Source organism: Lytechinus pictus, chromosome 10 (assembly GCF_037042905.1).
Source record: "Lytechinus pictus isolate F3 Inbred chromosome 10, Lp3.0, whole genome shotgun sequence".
Lineage (NCBI taxonomy): Eukaryota > Metazoa > Echinodermata > Echinoidea > Temnopleuroida > Toxopneustidae > Lytechinus > Lytechinus pictus.
This window is the reverse complement of record NC_087254.1, coordinates 22,627,554-22,645,038: the sequence shown is the minus strand read 5'-3', so window position 1 is coordinate 22,645,038 and position 17,485 is coordinate 22,627,554. Positions and strand designations below refer to the sequence as shown.

Here is a 17,485-nt window from a genome sequence, read left to right as displayed (position 1 = left end):
AAACAATCCATTTAACATGTTTGTCTCTGAGTTATTTCTATTTTCTAGCTTTATATTACCATCTAGTTACAGCTAGATTACAGAATCCAGTTCACATTCTATCATTTCTCATGTAAGGTATATGGTGTGCTTTGAATGTTTTATGGGTGATATGATTTTGACTTTAGGACATATTCTGAATGTTATTCCTTTTCCGAATTTAACAGGACATTTAATTTCTTACATTTACTTCATTCGTAATCATATACTTTATTCTATGATTTAGTCTTTATTTTTCCATCATGTATACTATCTATGATGATATGCTTGCTGTTTTATGATGCTGTTTAGTGCTATATTTCAACGATTTTTTTTAATTCACTATTTCGCTTAGATTCTATGTTGACTACATTGACTACATTGTAAAGCGTTTTACATTTTTATCATAGTTTGTTTACCACTACATTTATTTTGTTCAAAGTTCCTTTTCATTAACTATATTATACCTTGGTGCAATATAAGTTCTTGTGATCTTTCTTATCATATGGCTTCACTCTTATTGTCTGCCTTTTGGAGCTATTGGTCACACGATCAATTTTGGACAGTATACGATACGGACATTTTAAATTTCATACCAAATTATTGTTTGAAAGAGAATATTGCAATGAATAGAAATAGTGTTTACTAATCATGCTGATACTCCCTAAAGATTCTGTTGTTGTTCGGTAGGCATAAAAAGTGTAAGGCGGACTTTGAAATATGAACGATTGCCTTTGTAAAGATTGAATTATACAAGTTAGGGCCCCATTGCATTAAAAACGTACTATTATTATTTCCAAATTCGAACACCACCATTATAGAGGGTTTAACAGCACGTCATGGAAAAGTTGACTTACACACAAGTGTTTGGTTATGCCTGGATCCAAGGTAGTTGGTCATAGTCTCAGTTCCTTAGAAATAATTTGAGTCAGTATACAATGAAATTTATGTAAAATCTAAGCAAAGTCGTGTATTCGCGGGCAGGTTTTGTTCATATAGTATCCAACTTCGGACATCGACATTACAGCTGGGAGTTGTATTATCATCACTGTTTTTTTTTATATTGTTTCAATTATCATAACCTATTACAGATATCAATGAGTGTGGCAGTAGTCCATGTCAGAACAGTGGGAACTGCATTGACCAAGTCAATGGATATCTCTGTAACTGTCTGGATGGGTTCACTGGAACACATTGCGAAACTAGTAAGTTATTCAGTTTTAATCTATTCAGTAATTGATAATGATAATGAGTTTTATCATAAAATGGATGCAGATGTATTCCTCAACCATAAGACAAAAAGTCTGATAGTGATGGCAATATAATGATTATCACATTATTATGACTATTGTTGCGATTATTATTGTCATTAATATATTACTATATTATTATTATTATCATTATCATCATCATCACTGCTACCTCCACTACTACTACAACCACTACTACTATTTCTACGACTTCTACTTCTACTACTACTACTACTACTACTACTACTACTACTACTACTACTACTACTACTACTACTACTATTACTACTACTAATTCTACTACTACTACTACTTCTACTACTACTACTTCTTCTTCTTCTTCTTCTACTTCTACTACTACTACTACTTCTACTACTACTACTACTACTACTACTACTACTACTGCTACTATTACTACTACTTCTACTACTACTATTACTACTAATTCTACTACTACTTCTTCTTCTACTACTATTTCTACTACTACTACTACTACGGCTACTGCTTCTACTACTACTACTACTACTACTACTACTACTTCTACCACTAGATTTTATTGGTAATCAGCATCTTTCCTCTCTTTTGCCTATTTCTTCCAGACATTTTGGAATGTGCCAGTAACCCTTGTCAGAATGGTGCGTCGTGCGTGGATAGAGTGAATGGCTATCAATGTAACTGTGCCAATGGTTGGGTTGGTACACGCTGTGAAACTAGTAAGTACCAATATTTTATCACGACTGCAAAATAGTCACAAATGGATGTGTAACTAAACAAAATAATTGGTTGATCGTCATAGAATAGAGAACATGTTTTGAGGTCGGCAGATATAATTGTTAAAAGTCTGTCTTTGACCATATAATTGTTTAATTTTTTTTAAAATCTTTTTCCTATTTTGATATTCTTAATGATGGATAGACATTATGAACCTGGTATTCAGTTCGTTTATATTAATTATAATTACATGTTAATATTCTTTCTCATTTTCTTTTTGCGTGTGTGTAGACTTCAATGAATGCGCCAGCAACCCTTGTCTTAATGGAGCGTCTTGCGTGGATGGTCTGAATCAGTTCACATGTACATGCCCTGGTGGTTGGACCGGAACAACCTGTGATATAGGTAACGTTAATTTCTGACAAGGGCTCGTCCCTCAATTCCTTACTGTGCTCAACATATTCCAATGCTAGTGATTTTTTTATATTTAAGACTCCCATGATTGTTTTTTACATATGACTGTCTTCTAAGCAGGCAAATCAATTAATATATATATATATATTACTTGTTAGGTATACATTCAAAACATTGACATAATTATGTCATCGTGAAAACAGCTTTATCATTTTAGTAATTCTCAAGCAATTCCAATCCTTGATTTCTTTTATTTTTGTTTCAGATATTGATGAGTGCAACAGTTCACCATGTCGTAATGGTGCTCAGTGTCAAAACTCATTAAATCGCTATCAGTGTGAATGTGCTTCTGGATGGCAGTCTACCAATTGTGACGTGGGTAAGCAATCAATCAATGACATTTATCTCACAATATATTCCAGACATGAATGTATTTTTTTTTTCATTCATAATAATATTGTTAAAACGAATTTTTTTCAAACGTGGAGGGGGGTATTACCTAGAAAAGCACATAAGTAAAAAGAAGTGTGTATTGATATAGGGATGTTTTTTTAAAATGTGATCACAAAAGGACAGTGATAATATAGCCGATAGAAAACAAGTGTACTAACTTACTCGACTAAAAATCATATTGGTCAGCTGCTTAAAGATTTTTAAAACTGATACTCATTATTTATTCAATTCATTCATTTTTTTTTGTGACCTTTATTTGAATTCTTACTTTTGGGGCATCTTGACCTGAAATATTTGCTGTTTTCTTTTAATTCATAATACTTATACTTCATACACTCAAATCCAACCTAATTCAAATTAACTTTAATTTGAATGACTTGACAAATATGGTTTAAGTGAGAGTGACTAATTTTTAACTGATTGAGCTGTAGAATTCGGATCTCATTTCAGATTATGATGAGCTTACTTCAAACTCTTCGATTCAACTCATGTCAAGTTGACTTGAATTCGATTGACTTAAGATAATCTTCTTTACTGATAACATTTTCGGTCTATTTCAGATTTTAATGAATGTGCTTCAAACCCTTGTCAAAACGCTGGTACCTGTATCAATGAACAAAACAGATATACATGTACATGTCAACCAGGATGGGACGGAATTAACTGCCAACTAAGTAAGTAAATTCTCAAAGTGGTGTCTCACAAAATCATTTAGTATGATTTGAAGTCATGCTTAATTTTCAGTGGTATCGTATTAAAACACGTCTGCAGTTTCTAGTCAGCAGAATATATAAACTTTACCTATATTCAAAATAAGTTGACATTGTTTAAAGAATTCAAACATTTTTGTTCAAAAAAATTTCAAACATTTCAAGAATATAATGATCACTTTCATGGCTTTTTTCAAATGTGTTACGGAATGTTTTTCATATTTCTCATTCAATGTTCATGATACTTATATCTTTTATCATTTCGTTGATGATTTTAATGTTTAAGTCGGACAGTTTCACAGCAGGATAAGAAATATCCCCTACCTGCTGTATGAGGTAACAACTAGCAACTCATACAAGTAAAGCCTGAGTCAATGCTTTTCAGAATTCGTCAGTTTTATGCTTAACTCCCGTACAGAATTTAGCAAAGAAAAGAATTGGACAGCATTAAAAAGCTAAATTTGTCATCCCCTATAAGCATTAACTTTAAACATGGATTGAAATCACCATTCTCATAATATTTAAATCGTTATGCAGATATCGATGAGTGTTTCAGTGGACCCTGTTTTAATGGAGCAACTTGTAACGATCTGATTAACGGATATGAGTGCGAATGTGCCCCAGGGTGGAATGGCACTACGTGTGGAGACGGTAAGAATACTTATCTATCTTAAGGCTGTTTCAAAATCTTGCAGGATCGATCGCAAAAATCATTTTTAAATTTTCGACTGATAGAACAGTTTCAAATTAATTTATTCCCCTAGTTTGCAGATAGACCATTACTGAATGATCACAGTTTATTTCACGAGCAATAATTGATTGTTGGAAATGAAGTCGACTTGCAATTGATTTTCGTTTTGGGTAAAGTTATTATTCAAGATTATTTCCATTTTAGATTTAAAGAAAATATTCACAAATTAAGATTAAACAGTATCCAGATAGTGAGCGAAAGAAGATAAGATAAGATTTGTGAACTCTTTCAATCCTATGTTTTAACGTTTTATTCCTGGCTTAGATATCGATGAATGTCTTTCGAACCCATGTCAAAACGGTGCACCATGCTCCAACCAAGAAAATAAATTTGTCTGCACCTGTCCCCCAGGGTATGACGGAGATATGTGTGAGAATGGTGAGTACAGTTTGGGTGATCTTTATCGTTACAAATAATAATGTCACCGAGAGAGGGCGATTGTGTAACATAACAGTCGTCTTATGAAAGAGTCCAATGATCTCGGTTTCAATATTAGAATATGATTTTAATCATAGTAAGTCGAGTTAAATTGAATCAAATTAAATATGTTCCACTGTCACACTGCTAGTGTTACTATTCTTCAAAGCGTCATCAGGATAAAGTAATTAAATATATTTGCCATATGGAAGTGATATTTGTGTCACTCTTGCCATAAAACTTTGATCATAATTGATACTTATACACATCCGAGAGACATTGACATCATTTCATCGCTTAAAAAGACGTACAGTATGTTACAATCTCCACTTATTCCTACCTGTTTACATTAACTTGATAATTAATTTTGAAACATAAATATTTCCATTTGTAATAATTAAAATGCTCTGCTATAACTAAACGTGCCTGGGATTTTTTAGTTACATAATAAAAACAATTTGCAAGGGGGTTCCAGTAATTATTCAGTTGTGAATTTCTAAGTTTAATGTTACTTTTCAACTCAGATATCAACGAATGCAACAGTTCTCCCTGTGAGAATGGGGCTACATGTACAAACCTCATCGATGGATTCACTTGTGATTGTCGGAATGGTTACGGAGGAGTCAGATGTGAAATCGGTAAGTTTGAATAAATCAAATTTTTATTCAGTTATCTGTAAGTTATGTCTACTTGATTACAGATAAAACTTTTTTTTACACATTCTTTAGTTAAAATAATATTTAGATATAATAAGCTCTATGCATTCCCCTGATGTATAATGACACGTTCAGACTGCTCGTTAACGAGATTGGCGATATGAATTGATGTCCTTTTGCTTTTATTTTCTTGTTTATATCAAACTTTCATTTTTCATTGCAGAAATCAATGAGTGTGACAGTGACCCATGTTTGAATGGAGCTGATTGTAATAATAATCTTGGTGCCTGGGAGTGTTTCTGCGCCCCAGGATTTACCGGAATCATGTGTCAATCAGGTAAGTATATCATTCCAGACTCTACAACAAATAGACATTCATACGAGACCTTTTATTAAGACATGGGAATATAATAATCAAAGTAATGTCTACATCCATTTGGGAATTGTTAAAAAGGTATGAAATATGCAATTAAACATTTCTTATTTAAAAGTGAATTTATCAACACACTGTACATCTATGTCAAATTTGCTATTAGATTTTTGAAAGTTTTGTTCTTGGATATATGGATGTAGAGATCGTATGTGTGTGCAGGTTTTTACTGATACAGTGGATCACCTTTGTTTATAGTTTCCTCGAAGAAATGAAATTGAATTATTATTTTCCATTTTTTCGTCCAGATATTGATGAGTGTGTGTCTTCTCCGTGCCAGAATAATGGAACTTGTCTAAATGAAAGGAACCATTACACATGTGAATGCATGGACGGCTACCAGGGCTATAACTGCGAAACTGGTAAAAGATGAATTTCAAACATTATTTTATCATTATATTCAATGTCAGATTGTATATGTGTTCGATCCGAAATAATAAGTACAGTTTTTAGAAACATTCATATTAAGCCCTGTATAGATAGTGTTTAAAAGATTTTTTATCATAACTATTTCATTATTAATTAATGAATTACCCATTTAATCTGAAAAATCAACACATCTATCACTTTGTGTTGAAGTATGAGGAGAAGATATTGGGTTGAACGGATCATTGACTAATATGTAATCTGTTACCATCGAGATCCTAGTAGATCCATGCTATCTCTTTATTCTATTAACACTCTGATATTCAATTCAAATTAATGATTAATGAACGATCTTCTCGTTGGAAATTTCACGCGGAAGTTGATTACAATAGTTTACACCAGAATTCTGAAAGAAGTGGAAATACCTGTGTAAAAGTAACATAAGTGGCCAAGAAAGAGACATTCTGCAACTCCTTTCGACTACATAGAATAACATATGCCTTAATCAAAATGAGGCGTTGTGTGGCATATACTGTGTATTCTATAATGGTTGTTGGTTTCTCAAACTTGGTGGATAAGAGCCCAAATGGTATCGAAACCTGAGGAATATTGCTCAAAATTTGAGGTAGTCACATATAGACCCATGTGTCCCACTAATTGATTGATATAATAGGTAATGTTTTTAATATAATGTACCTTTCTTTCTTCTCAGAAACCAACGAATGCTACAGCAACCCATGTACCAATGGCGGAACATGTACCAATCTCATAAATGAGTTTACGTGTGCTTGTCTTTCCGGTTTTACTGGAGATCGATGCCAAATAGGTGTGTTGTCTTGATAGACCTTATCCCAATTTTCAGCCTGTGTTCAGTGATCCTGACTTACGCTTTGATGAAAATATAAACCTATATATACATTTTATGTCATTTACATCACCATAAACACCATCACAAGTTTCTCTTTTTGAGCATTTTTGTTTGTGCTTTTCCCTTCTTTCATAATTATTGACAATATTATTCAGAAGATTTTCCTTTACAAATATGCCGAATAATCACAGGTATTTTGTGTAAAAAACATTTTCCCCATATTGAACAACTTCTGATTAGAATTACTGCTAAATGGTTTGTTTATTTGTTTAGTTATTGTGTAAAAACACCCCCCAAAGGAATCAAGTAATTCATCACTGATTATGACTACGCCCATTTATCAAAAAGTAACATTACTCATGAACACCTCTTATCATTTCATAACAACATACATTCAGTGGTTTCTTTTCCATCACATTCATTTCATGGTTTTAACTTCTAAGATTTTAATTCAATCTTGTGTTGTTGCAGTTTTTGTTAATCAAACTTTTATTCTTTTAAAACTATGTAAAAATCTTTATCTGTAGAAATTGATGAATGCAGTAGTGCACCATGCTTAAATTCTGCCACCTGTGTGGATCTTGTGAACGGATATAGATGTGATTGCCCTCCAGGCTGGACAGGAAACACTTGTAATACGGGTCAGTTATCATACCTTGATCAATGTAACAATCATTCCAAGGAATTACAATGAGGATATGATGATGAGGAGGATGACGATTAGGATGATGATGTTGATGATGAAGATGATGATGATGATGGTGGTGGTGATGATGATGATGATTATGATGATACGACGACGACGATGATAATAGTGAAGATAATGATAATAAAAATAATGATAACAAGAAGAAAGGGAAGAAGAAGATGACGATGAAGAAGAAAGAGAAGAAGAAAGGTATTAATGATAAATATGATGATATATATATAATGATACAATCAGTGGAACATTATAAAATCATCATTAATGATGAATGTAATGATAACAGTGATGTATGATAACGATGATGAGGATAACGATGATAACGATTTTCAAAATAGATGTTCTCTAGTATTAATAATACCTGGTATTTATCATATGTTAGCTTGGGTTCTCTAAGAAGCAATTCAGCTGTTGAAGTTGTAATTTCTATTTTGCCAAGTCGTCAACTGATGTAAGTCTCGTAAATTGTATTTTTCTCGCTTTAATATTTTTTCCAAATTATCTATGAATGCTAGTCTATGCGTTAAAACTTCAACTATTATGTGCACTTTTATTTTCACATAGATATTGATGAATGCGCAAGTTCGCCTTGTCAAAATAGTGGTGTTTGCAACAACGGTCAAAATGAATACACTTGTAGGTGCATCAACGGATGGCAAGGAAAAAACTGCAATGATGGTGAGTATTAATGTATTATAAGACAAGCACATGGATTCTCGTCATATATTTTTAGTGGAGCATGCACACTTGACCATGCATTAGTTTTGCCTAATACAAAATTTGGATGAAACAGAGTACTTTAACCAATTAACGTTTGAGAATCGATGGATTAATCAAGCCAGGATCCACATAATTAAAACACACCATTATGTTCTATAAATGATACACTGTTCCGATGAAGCCATTTTGCTTAACTTAATTTAATTTATTTTTGCAATACAATAGCATCTTTTAATATCTTCTCTACTTTTTATCTAGATATAAATGAGTGTCTAAGTAACCCGTGCGAGAATGGTGCCGAGTGTATCAATCTTAATGACGCCTTCAATTGCAGATGCCCAACAGGCTACATCGGAAACACATGCGAGACAGGTATGTCTTCTGATCACGGGTTCTTGGGTTTGTTGAAGAAAGGATTGCTTTCAATGTAACCTACTTTAATAATCTATTGCTGATTATCACTAGGTTCATTATTTGCACATTACATAAACTTGTGATTTTAACAATAATAATTAGAAGTGTAGTAGGTTTCACGTTACACCATGTATCTTTCTCGGGCAAGTGTTGGTTCTCAAAAGGACTACCCAATCTCGACGTTTCGACAAGTGTGTTCTTGTCGTCTTTACTCTCCTGAAGACGACAAGAACACACTTGTCGAAACGTCGAGATTGTGTGGTCCTCTTCAGGACAAACACTTGGCCAAGAAAGATACATGGTGTACCGTGAAACCTACTACACTTTTCTTCGCCATGGAAATCTTCAGAAGTAGAAACGAACAGTCTTGACCAGAGGATAAACATCAAACGGTACAAAATGTCAAATAAATTTCGCTCTGCGTTTACCAGAATATTGATGCATTCAGTATCGTTTTAATATGATCTCACACTATTTCATTTTCTTTTAGACTACAATGAGTGTAACAGCCAACCATGTCTAAATGGAGGTTCGTGCTATGATCAGATCGGATCGTTTTTATGTGTCTGTGATAGAGGTTGGACTGGAACTAACTGTAACACGGGTAAGTATTACCGAAAATCAGATAATCAAACATTTTCATTTATGTGTGGCAGAGCGCCTTTCAAAATGGAGGAGGGTTATTCACGGGAACGTTTAGATCTAGTCACATAACAACACTTTTAAAGGCAGTATTATAGTACCACTCCAATTGATTTAATATAGTTTTTAGGATTATCTTAATTTGATGCATTGATATTATTGCATTGACAGAGCTTGTTGTATAATGATTATTTTGCTTTTGCTTTTATGATAAAGTTATATTTAACTATCTTTTCTTTCCAATCCAGACATCGATGATTGTGCAAGCGATCCTTGTCAAAATGGTGGTGAATGTAATGATTATCTCAACCGATATGAATGTGTATGCGCAAGTGGATATGATGGAACCAATTGTCAAATAGGTAATTATAACTTGTATTCCATTGTGATGCAATTTAGTGCAACCACCCCCTTTTACACTACTTTACCGCTGCGCCATAAAGGATGAGTCCGCCCTGATTGGAGCTAAATGGTCTCATGATCCCAGTTAGAGTCTTGTTTTTTAATTTTTTGAAGTTAATTATTAAAATTTAAGTTGATTACCGTAGTTTATATCGGTACATCTATACACAAGTATTATTGACAATATCAGTATTCAGAAAATATTCTAATGACGTCACAGAGATGATTCTATTCTTAATATTGTGTATATTAGATGAATATAAATACATTTTGTCTTGTATTTTTCATCGATTTCTCTAAAAATGATGTTGGTAATTTAATATAATTAAGAACCATTCTTACATTTAATTTTGGTCTTTAGATGTAAATGGGAATGAATGGATTTTATTAATATATGTGTTGCCCTATTTAGATCAAGATGAGTGCGCCAGCAACCCTTGTATCAATGGAGGAGTATGTACAGATGGACCAAACCTGTTTACTTGCGCATGCCCAAGTGGCTGGACTGGGCAGACATGTCAAACAGGTACATATTTCGATCTATCAATTTCATTCCCTTAACCTGTTGACTACTGAATTATGTAATTCCCACAGACTTTGAATAGGATACATCTGGTTCCGATAGGCAATGGGTTAAAGTTACAAAACCGTTCATTTGCATTTTCATCACCCGTGTCTTCCCTACTTATTACATGATGTTGACGCATGCAATCTATGTTAGTTGTATAAATTTCTGCAACATTTTTATTTATATTTCGGTTATTTATTCACGATTTGGTTTTTTATTGACATCCCTGGATTTACAAAATAGTGTCACTTGAACGAGGTAGTGCAAATCGACTCAGCGTCTTTGATTAGTCAACTAGATAATGGCGATGTACAAAGTTTCAGATGAGATTGAAGTGGAAATTGGAAATACCTGAATATAGAAGACTTCATTGTTAATTTACACCTTGCAGTATTTTCTCACTTTAAATTATAATTATTTTTTTCTAGAATATCTGAATTGACCAAGAATATGTGTGATTTATCTTTAATGCAGTTTTAATCAATCGCACTCACACCTTTTTCGTAAGTAACAAAAGAACAACAAAGAATAAAGCCAAGACATGTGAGTCAGTCTGACTTCACATGAACAAATGTTCTATATACATCTGTAGTGTCGTACCGAATTAATGTTTACACTTTGTTTAAATTCTCTATTTCTTTTAAAAACAGATTTTGACGAGTGCGCAAGCATGCCTTGTGGAAATAATGGTGTCTGTCAGAATGAATTTAATCTCTACACTTGTGAATGCCAAGCTGGTTTTGCCGGAAGCAACTGTGAAATAAGTAAGTATAGAACCAGGGGCAGACCTATGAGATTTTATTGATAAGTGAGCTCAGTAATGTCTGAAAATCATGATGTTGTCTTTATAATCCAGGAATGTTTCTTGTTAACTAAAAAAGCGGGTTGATTATTTAGGAATGTTTTACTAGGAAAAATAAAAATGAAAAAGATGTCACTATAAAGAAAATATTTTTTAATAAGGTCCAGTGTCAAAAAGGGGCACATAGACACTGTATCCCAGTATTTGGTCATTATTATTTTGTTCTCGACTGATTTTTTTCTAATAGACAAAAGCAAAATGATTGCCCTTTATTATACTCCTACTTAAGTGTAAATATGATGAATGAATTGATTGTAATTACGTGAACATAATATAATATGTATTTTGATGCATAAACCCATAACTTTATACTATAATATACTATTTAGACTTATAAGTGTATCGTTTTATTTATGATAAAAAAGCGGCTTTTACTGCTGGTAAATCCTCATTTACCAATAAATAACTCATTATAATTAATAGTAACATTGTAAGGGATAAGAACCACCTGTTGTTTTAAGGTGTTAAAAATTAATCATTAGCCCTAAAATTACACAGACAGGTATTCGAAAAGTGATTAATGATTCACTTTTTGTCAAACTCGTGTCATCTAGCTCTGTTTACATGTTTTCATTTCAGATATTGATGAATGTGCAAGTGCACCGTGTATGTTCCTTGGCTCATGTATCGACCAGGCTAATGGGTATACCTGTAACTGCAGACGAGGGTTTTCTGGAACAAATTGCGAAATTGGTAAGTCAGACCATTGTGAAATTGAAGGGGTTCTCAATCAAAAACATCTGAATTTTGTTTTATCTTTAAAAAATGGTTGTTGTAAACATGTCCGCTTCATGATTTTTCGGTAAATTGAATTGCTTTCGTGTAAAAAAGTCAGACTATCTACACTATCAATATCATTAACAAATGATAAAATATCTCATATCTACACTTCTCGTCACAATATCATTCCAGTCATATCATCAATTAGTTTGGCCCGGATAAAATGTATGCATATTCTCTACTCTGAGGAGAATTCCTACAAAATACGCTCTAAGTATGAGAATAAAATTCAAGAAATCTACACCTTTAAAACTATTGCTGTAACTGGATGCTCATTAAGGTATTTGAACGCTAGATCTAGTAACTTTTGCCATCACACCCTGTTTTCAAAGCTTTGTGATGCATTATTTCTTTAATCTTTTTCGTGCTTTAAGAAAATTGGAACAGCTAAAAAAGGGGGGTCTAAACTTCCACACAAACAACTTTTTACCTTTCAAATAAGAAATTTAGCTAAATATTTGTTTCTGCACAAATGATACATGTCATCCTGATGACGTTTGATATTCATTCTAAACTGTTTATCATTTCAAATTACTTTGAGCACACAAAGATGTTTTCATTACGAAATTGCTTCCATCTTCAAAACTGACAGGTTCGTGAAATAGAAACCTGTGTTTTAGTTTATTTTTAGGACAAGTTGGCGCGTTACTGTCAGTGCGTTTACTCAAATTCTTAGAGAAAATACTGATAAATATCCTGTTGTTGTATAACGTTATTTGCTCTTATTCACAAACTTCATTCTTCGTTATATTCTAATACATATTTCCTCTTTACAATTTTTTAAATTTTTGTTTTACCTATCTGAAGTACTTTTACGTCGCAACTAATATTACTTTATTGCATTTGTTTTTCTAGACGAGAATGAATGTCTCAGCAACCCTTGCCACAACGGAGGAACATGTAGGGATCAGCCGGGTTTCTTTTTCTGCACCTGTCCTCTTGGTTATAGTGGAATATTCTGCCAAATAAGTAATACAACTAATCTCAATTGATTATAGTATACCATGTTCATGTTTTTTTTTACAATGGAATGTGTTTTAATGAATAAATAAAGGGTTACTCGAGGCCGCAGATAATTCGATTTGAAGCAGACAAATAAAACAATTACATTTTCATCAAAATTAGACAAGGAATAACAAAGTTATGACAATTCAGAGCTTTGCATTTTTTTTTTTGGGGGGGGGCGTTCTATGCATTTCTACATGAATATTATGGACATGCTGATGATGTCATATCCCCACATATTCTTTTGTATTTCATTTTACGAGTTAGAATTTATCAAAGTTTTGTAATTTATTTAACATCAACGAACTATCAAAAGTGAATTTATATTTGTAGAAAATATTGTATATATCTGGTCTTGTCTAAAGCTTGATGTTTCAATGATTCTCTCAATTTCAGATGATGATGATTGCGACTCCTCTCCTTGTATGAATGGTGGTTCGTGTTTTGATCGTGTAAATGAATTCCTTTGTGTATGTACACCCGGATGGACGGGGAACCAATGCCAGTCAGGTAGGTTATTAATCAATAATATATGATGAATGTTTGTTTAACATAACTATTGGTGTATCTTCTAACTGATTGCGTGTTCGGGTATGGCCACATCTCGTTTTAATTTTCATATTCCCGATTTATTTATATTTTGCAGGTGAAAAAAAAATTGAATCTTCTCTAGCCAAATGGAAATTCGAATATAAAGAAATATCTGGGCTAGGGTATTAAACTATATCACAATGAATGTCACAGTTGATTCATGTAATATTAATCACTGTTAATTACTAATTACTATTTCACTCTCGCTCGCTCGTAGGTGTCGATGAATGTTCTAGCGATCCGTGTCTGAATGGAGCCGCCTGTTTGGATGGGATCAATTCATATACATGCATATGTCCCCAAGGATTTGAAGGCAATATATGCCAAACCAGTAAGAAACCATCTCTTATTCTAAAAAAATAAAAATAAAAATCATTTGAATATGTAGTATTAGTGATAAAGCTCTGCTTAAAAGTACAATATATGATTTAAGGAACCAGCTTAGAATATCAAATATTTACGCAATCATAATCGTATTTCCCAGTTGTATGATATACCAGGGAAGTTGAACATCAGAGTATAAGCTGGAGTTAAATTAATTTGGTACTTTATTGGAACAAATGGTACATTACCTTATTTATGAATATGAAAATAGACAGATGAAATACATGTATAACATTTCAAAGAAGCATAAGTTAAAGTTCTTGTTCCGTTTAGACTTGTATTGAATTATGAGAATAAGACTACTTAATGTGAGTAAGCGGTTGTAGGAGTAAACTCCAGACAAGGAGTCATAACAATTTTATAGAATTAAAAACTTTCCTTTGGGAACCACAAAAAGAAACAAAATTTTCAAATCTTCTGAAGGCTCGTTTTGCATATCTTCTAATCGGTGATTGATTTTGGGGGTACTAAATTGCGTTTTCTGCAGATATCAATGAGTGCACCCCGGATTCCTGTGTGAATGGCGTCTGTCAAGATGGAATAAACTCTGTCACATGCTTATGTCCAGAGGGATATACAGGCGCACAGTGTGAAACATGTGAGTATACAATGTGATCCATGACATTATGTTAACTAACATGGTAAGGCTTGGAAGATACTGTACATGTATGGTAGGGTAATGACAATGACCGTGATGGCAATTGTGGTGGTAATGATGATGATGATGATGGTGGTGGTGGTGGTAGTGGTGTTGATGAAGGTGATGATGATCATGATGATGGCAGTAATGATAATGACGATGGTGGTGGTGGTGGTGATGATGATGATGATGATGGTGGTGGTGATGATGATGATTTTGATGATGATGATGATGATGGTGATAATGATGATGGTGATGCATATGACGATGGTGATGAAGATGGTGTTATTGATGTTGATGGTGATGTTGACACTATTTTTAATGCAATAATTGTGAACGACGACAACAATCATCTTGATATACGCAAGGGGGTGTTGGGGAAGACAACGTTCCGTACTGATAATTGTATTTATACCAACGAATTTATGAAAGCATTCTCTTCTTCAAAATTAAATCTACATTCATAAAAAAAAATGCATTGGCGAACTTACACAACATTTTTTAAGAACATTAAGGGCAGTATTGAGGCATTCCTTGTTGGGGTATTCTACTGTCCACAAAGAAATGTATCTCCCTTCCCAAAGTTAAAAATAGAATACCAGTATTCCATCGCTTTTAATATTGTTATTTCTCATCATCTTAGATATCGCAACATCATGCGAAGATATCGTGACTGTGTCGTCATGTTGGTTTGTCGAGATACAATCACCTGGTTATCCATCTTCTTACGAAAACAACGCTGACTGTTTTTGGTTCTTGAAGTCTCCTGAAAACACCCGGATGCGAATCGTCTTCATCGCCTTCTCCCTGGAAGGGGAGTACGACTACGTTCAGATCGGAGATGGAACGGACTTCGACAATCCTGTTTGGCAGTTTTCGGGCGATGAGCGTCCAAATCCGCCGATGTACACACAGTCAGATCGGGCTTGGATTCGCTTCACGACTGACGATTCCAAAGGTGATATCGGATTTTCCCTGGAGGTTCAGGACGAATGCTACCGTGAGTTTCAAACTATTCATCATATTTCCTTACCCTTTTCTTGTCTTATATATTTCCATATTAATTTTGTAAGAGTACAAAGTAAAACAATAACTTTGAATTGTACATTAAAATTTAGTTTTAAAAAGGGAAGATATTCCCATCTAACATCTTGTCGATGTATGATTCTGACAATGGATTTCCTATGATTTTAGATGGCCCCATTTTAATTAGTAGAATTAACATGAAATAGAAACATATGAATATTGATTAATTGAACTCATGATAAACATATCTCTTCAATTTCTCTTCTAGATTGTTTTTATGTTCTAATACATTTCCCTGATATTGCAATACTTCTTAGAAGGATTAAATTATTGCATGCTGTATGCTAATCTTGCTTTGAAAATAATTTCCTCTAATAATGAAGAGAAATATACTTTGCATTTAAAGTAATTACATTTTATATATACATACAGTACTACCACGTTTCGTTGAAATATTAAAGGTTACTTCTTTGGTAAAAATATATGCAAATAAACATTTTAATTTTCAATTTTTTAAAATTTCAATGGACTTTCAGCGGGTAGCCAGTACGCCTGTCTTAGTAATCCCTGTATGAATGGAGGACAGTGTACGGACCAAGGAGCCGACTACGTCTGCACATGCGAATCGGGATTCACTGGAACAAACTGTGAAATCGATATTGGTAAATATGAGAAAATATACACAATTATTTGAATCACGCTTCATAAACGCTTTCATCAATAACAAATAATGGCAGCTGTGAGAGGTACTGATCTCGTGAAATTAAATTGGCTGATACACGTTTAATAATAGTATTACAAATCACACCAGTCTGTGTGAGAGGAGTACATCCTCAGGTGTTGTACCTTTCCTGTGCAGTTTGAATATAACACTAACAGTGCCGTTGAACAAATTAAATGTGTTTGGATGTATAAAAAACACCAATAGGAATTGATCTAACACCAAATATTGTACACCCATGTGAAATATTTGGTGTAGTCCTTTCACAAATACCCCATTGTTTTTGCAGTATATTGAAATTATGTTATTGTGATTGAGGTTTTATGAAGTGTATGCCAATTGTGTTCCGACAAGAATTTAAAAATTTGCAGAGTTTACTGACAAGTTTCCTGTTTTGTTTGTTTTCAAGTATTTGCTTAATGGAATGTGCACTTTGTCATTAAAAGTCCAACTGCTTCTCTCAAGAATAAGTTACGAGTGATGACATCTATCAATTTTATTGTAATTCCAGTGAAGCTGGATGTCCATCATTTTCGCCTACTTAAATATGAGAGGCATTATAATTACTCGATTTTGCATATCAGGAACTTTTTTATAATTAGATTATATCTTGTTGATAGCAGTCATTACCTATCCTTTTTAGCACCTGCTCTATATTTCAATATCATTTTATGATGTAAAATTATACATTTTGCTGAAATTAAAAATTTCTATGCATAGCTAATGTTCTGCTGTAGGAGACTAAGCGGATATTTGCACCATTAATCTTTAACACTATTTTCATTTTGTCATCATTTGGACATTTTAGAAAATGACTTTTTAATGTTTTTTAAATATATTGCTATGAAACCTGTTCTTTTGTATCTTTTAACTAGCTAGGCTGCCTTCCACCCCCCCCCCCCTTGAATTTCAAGTGAAGCTTGTTGCCTTATTGCTTTTACGCTCTTTTACAAACTTTTGAAGCACATGTAGTTATTCCCACC

At 33.3% G+C, this 17,485-nt stretch overlaps 1 protein-coding gene across 4 annotated transcripts in view; it reads left to right on the top strand.

The window, feature by feature from the left end:
- LOC129269301 (neurogenic locus Notch protein-like) overlaps positions 1–17,485 on the top strand; it is a 53,188-nt gene that overhangs the window by 22,147 nt on the left and 13,556 nt on the right. For all 4 annotated transcript variants that reach the window (XM_064105575.1, XM_054906790.2, XM_054906789.2 and 1 more), the window contains 25 exons: positions 1,110–1,223; positions 1,868–1,981; positions 2,271–2,384; positions 2,659–2,772; positions 3,407–3,520; positions 4,094–4,207; positions 4,572–4,685; positions 5,249–5,362; positions 5,604–5,717; positions 6,059–6,172; positions 6,889–7,002; positions 7,572–7,685; positions 8,312–8,425; positions 8,726–8,839; positions 9,372–9,485; positions 9,772–9,885; positions 10,338–10,451; positions 11,144–11,257; positions 11,935–12,048; positions 12,991–13,104; positions 13,537–13,650; positions 13,949–14,062; positions 14,603–14,713; positions 15,399–15,755; positions 16,318–16,443. In XM_064105575.1, coding sequence (XP_063961645.1) covers positions 1,110–1,223; positions 1,868–1,981; positions 2,271–2,384; positions 2,659–2,772; positions 3,407–3,520; positions 4,094–4,207; positions 4,572–4,685; positions 5,249–5,362; positions 5,604–5,717; positions 6,059–6,172; positions 6,889–7,002; positions 7,572–7,685; positions 8,312–8,425; positions 8,726–8,839; positions 9,372–9,485; positions 9,772–9,885; positions 10,338–10,451; positions 11,144–11,257; positions 11,935–12,048; positions 12,991–13,104; positions 13,537–13,650; positions 13,949–14,062; positions 14,603–14,713; positions 15,399–15,755; positions 16,318–16,443 — 3,102 coding nt within the window. The remainder of the gene's footprint in view (positions 1–1,109; positions 1,224–1,867; positions 1,982–2,270; positions 2,385–2,658; positions 2,773–3,406; positions 3,521–4,093; positions 4,208–4,571; positions 4,686–5,248; positions 5,363–5,603; positions 5,718–6,058; positions 6,173–6,888; positions 7,003–7,571; positions 7,686–8,311; positions 8,426–8,725; positions 8,840–9,371; positions 9,486–9,771; positions 9,886–10,337; positions 10,452–11,143; positions 11,258–11,934; positions 12,049–12,990; positions 13,105–13,536; positions 13,651–13,948; positions 14,063–14,602; positions 14,714–15,398; positions 15,756–16,317; positions 16,444–17,485) is intronic.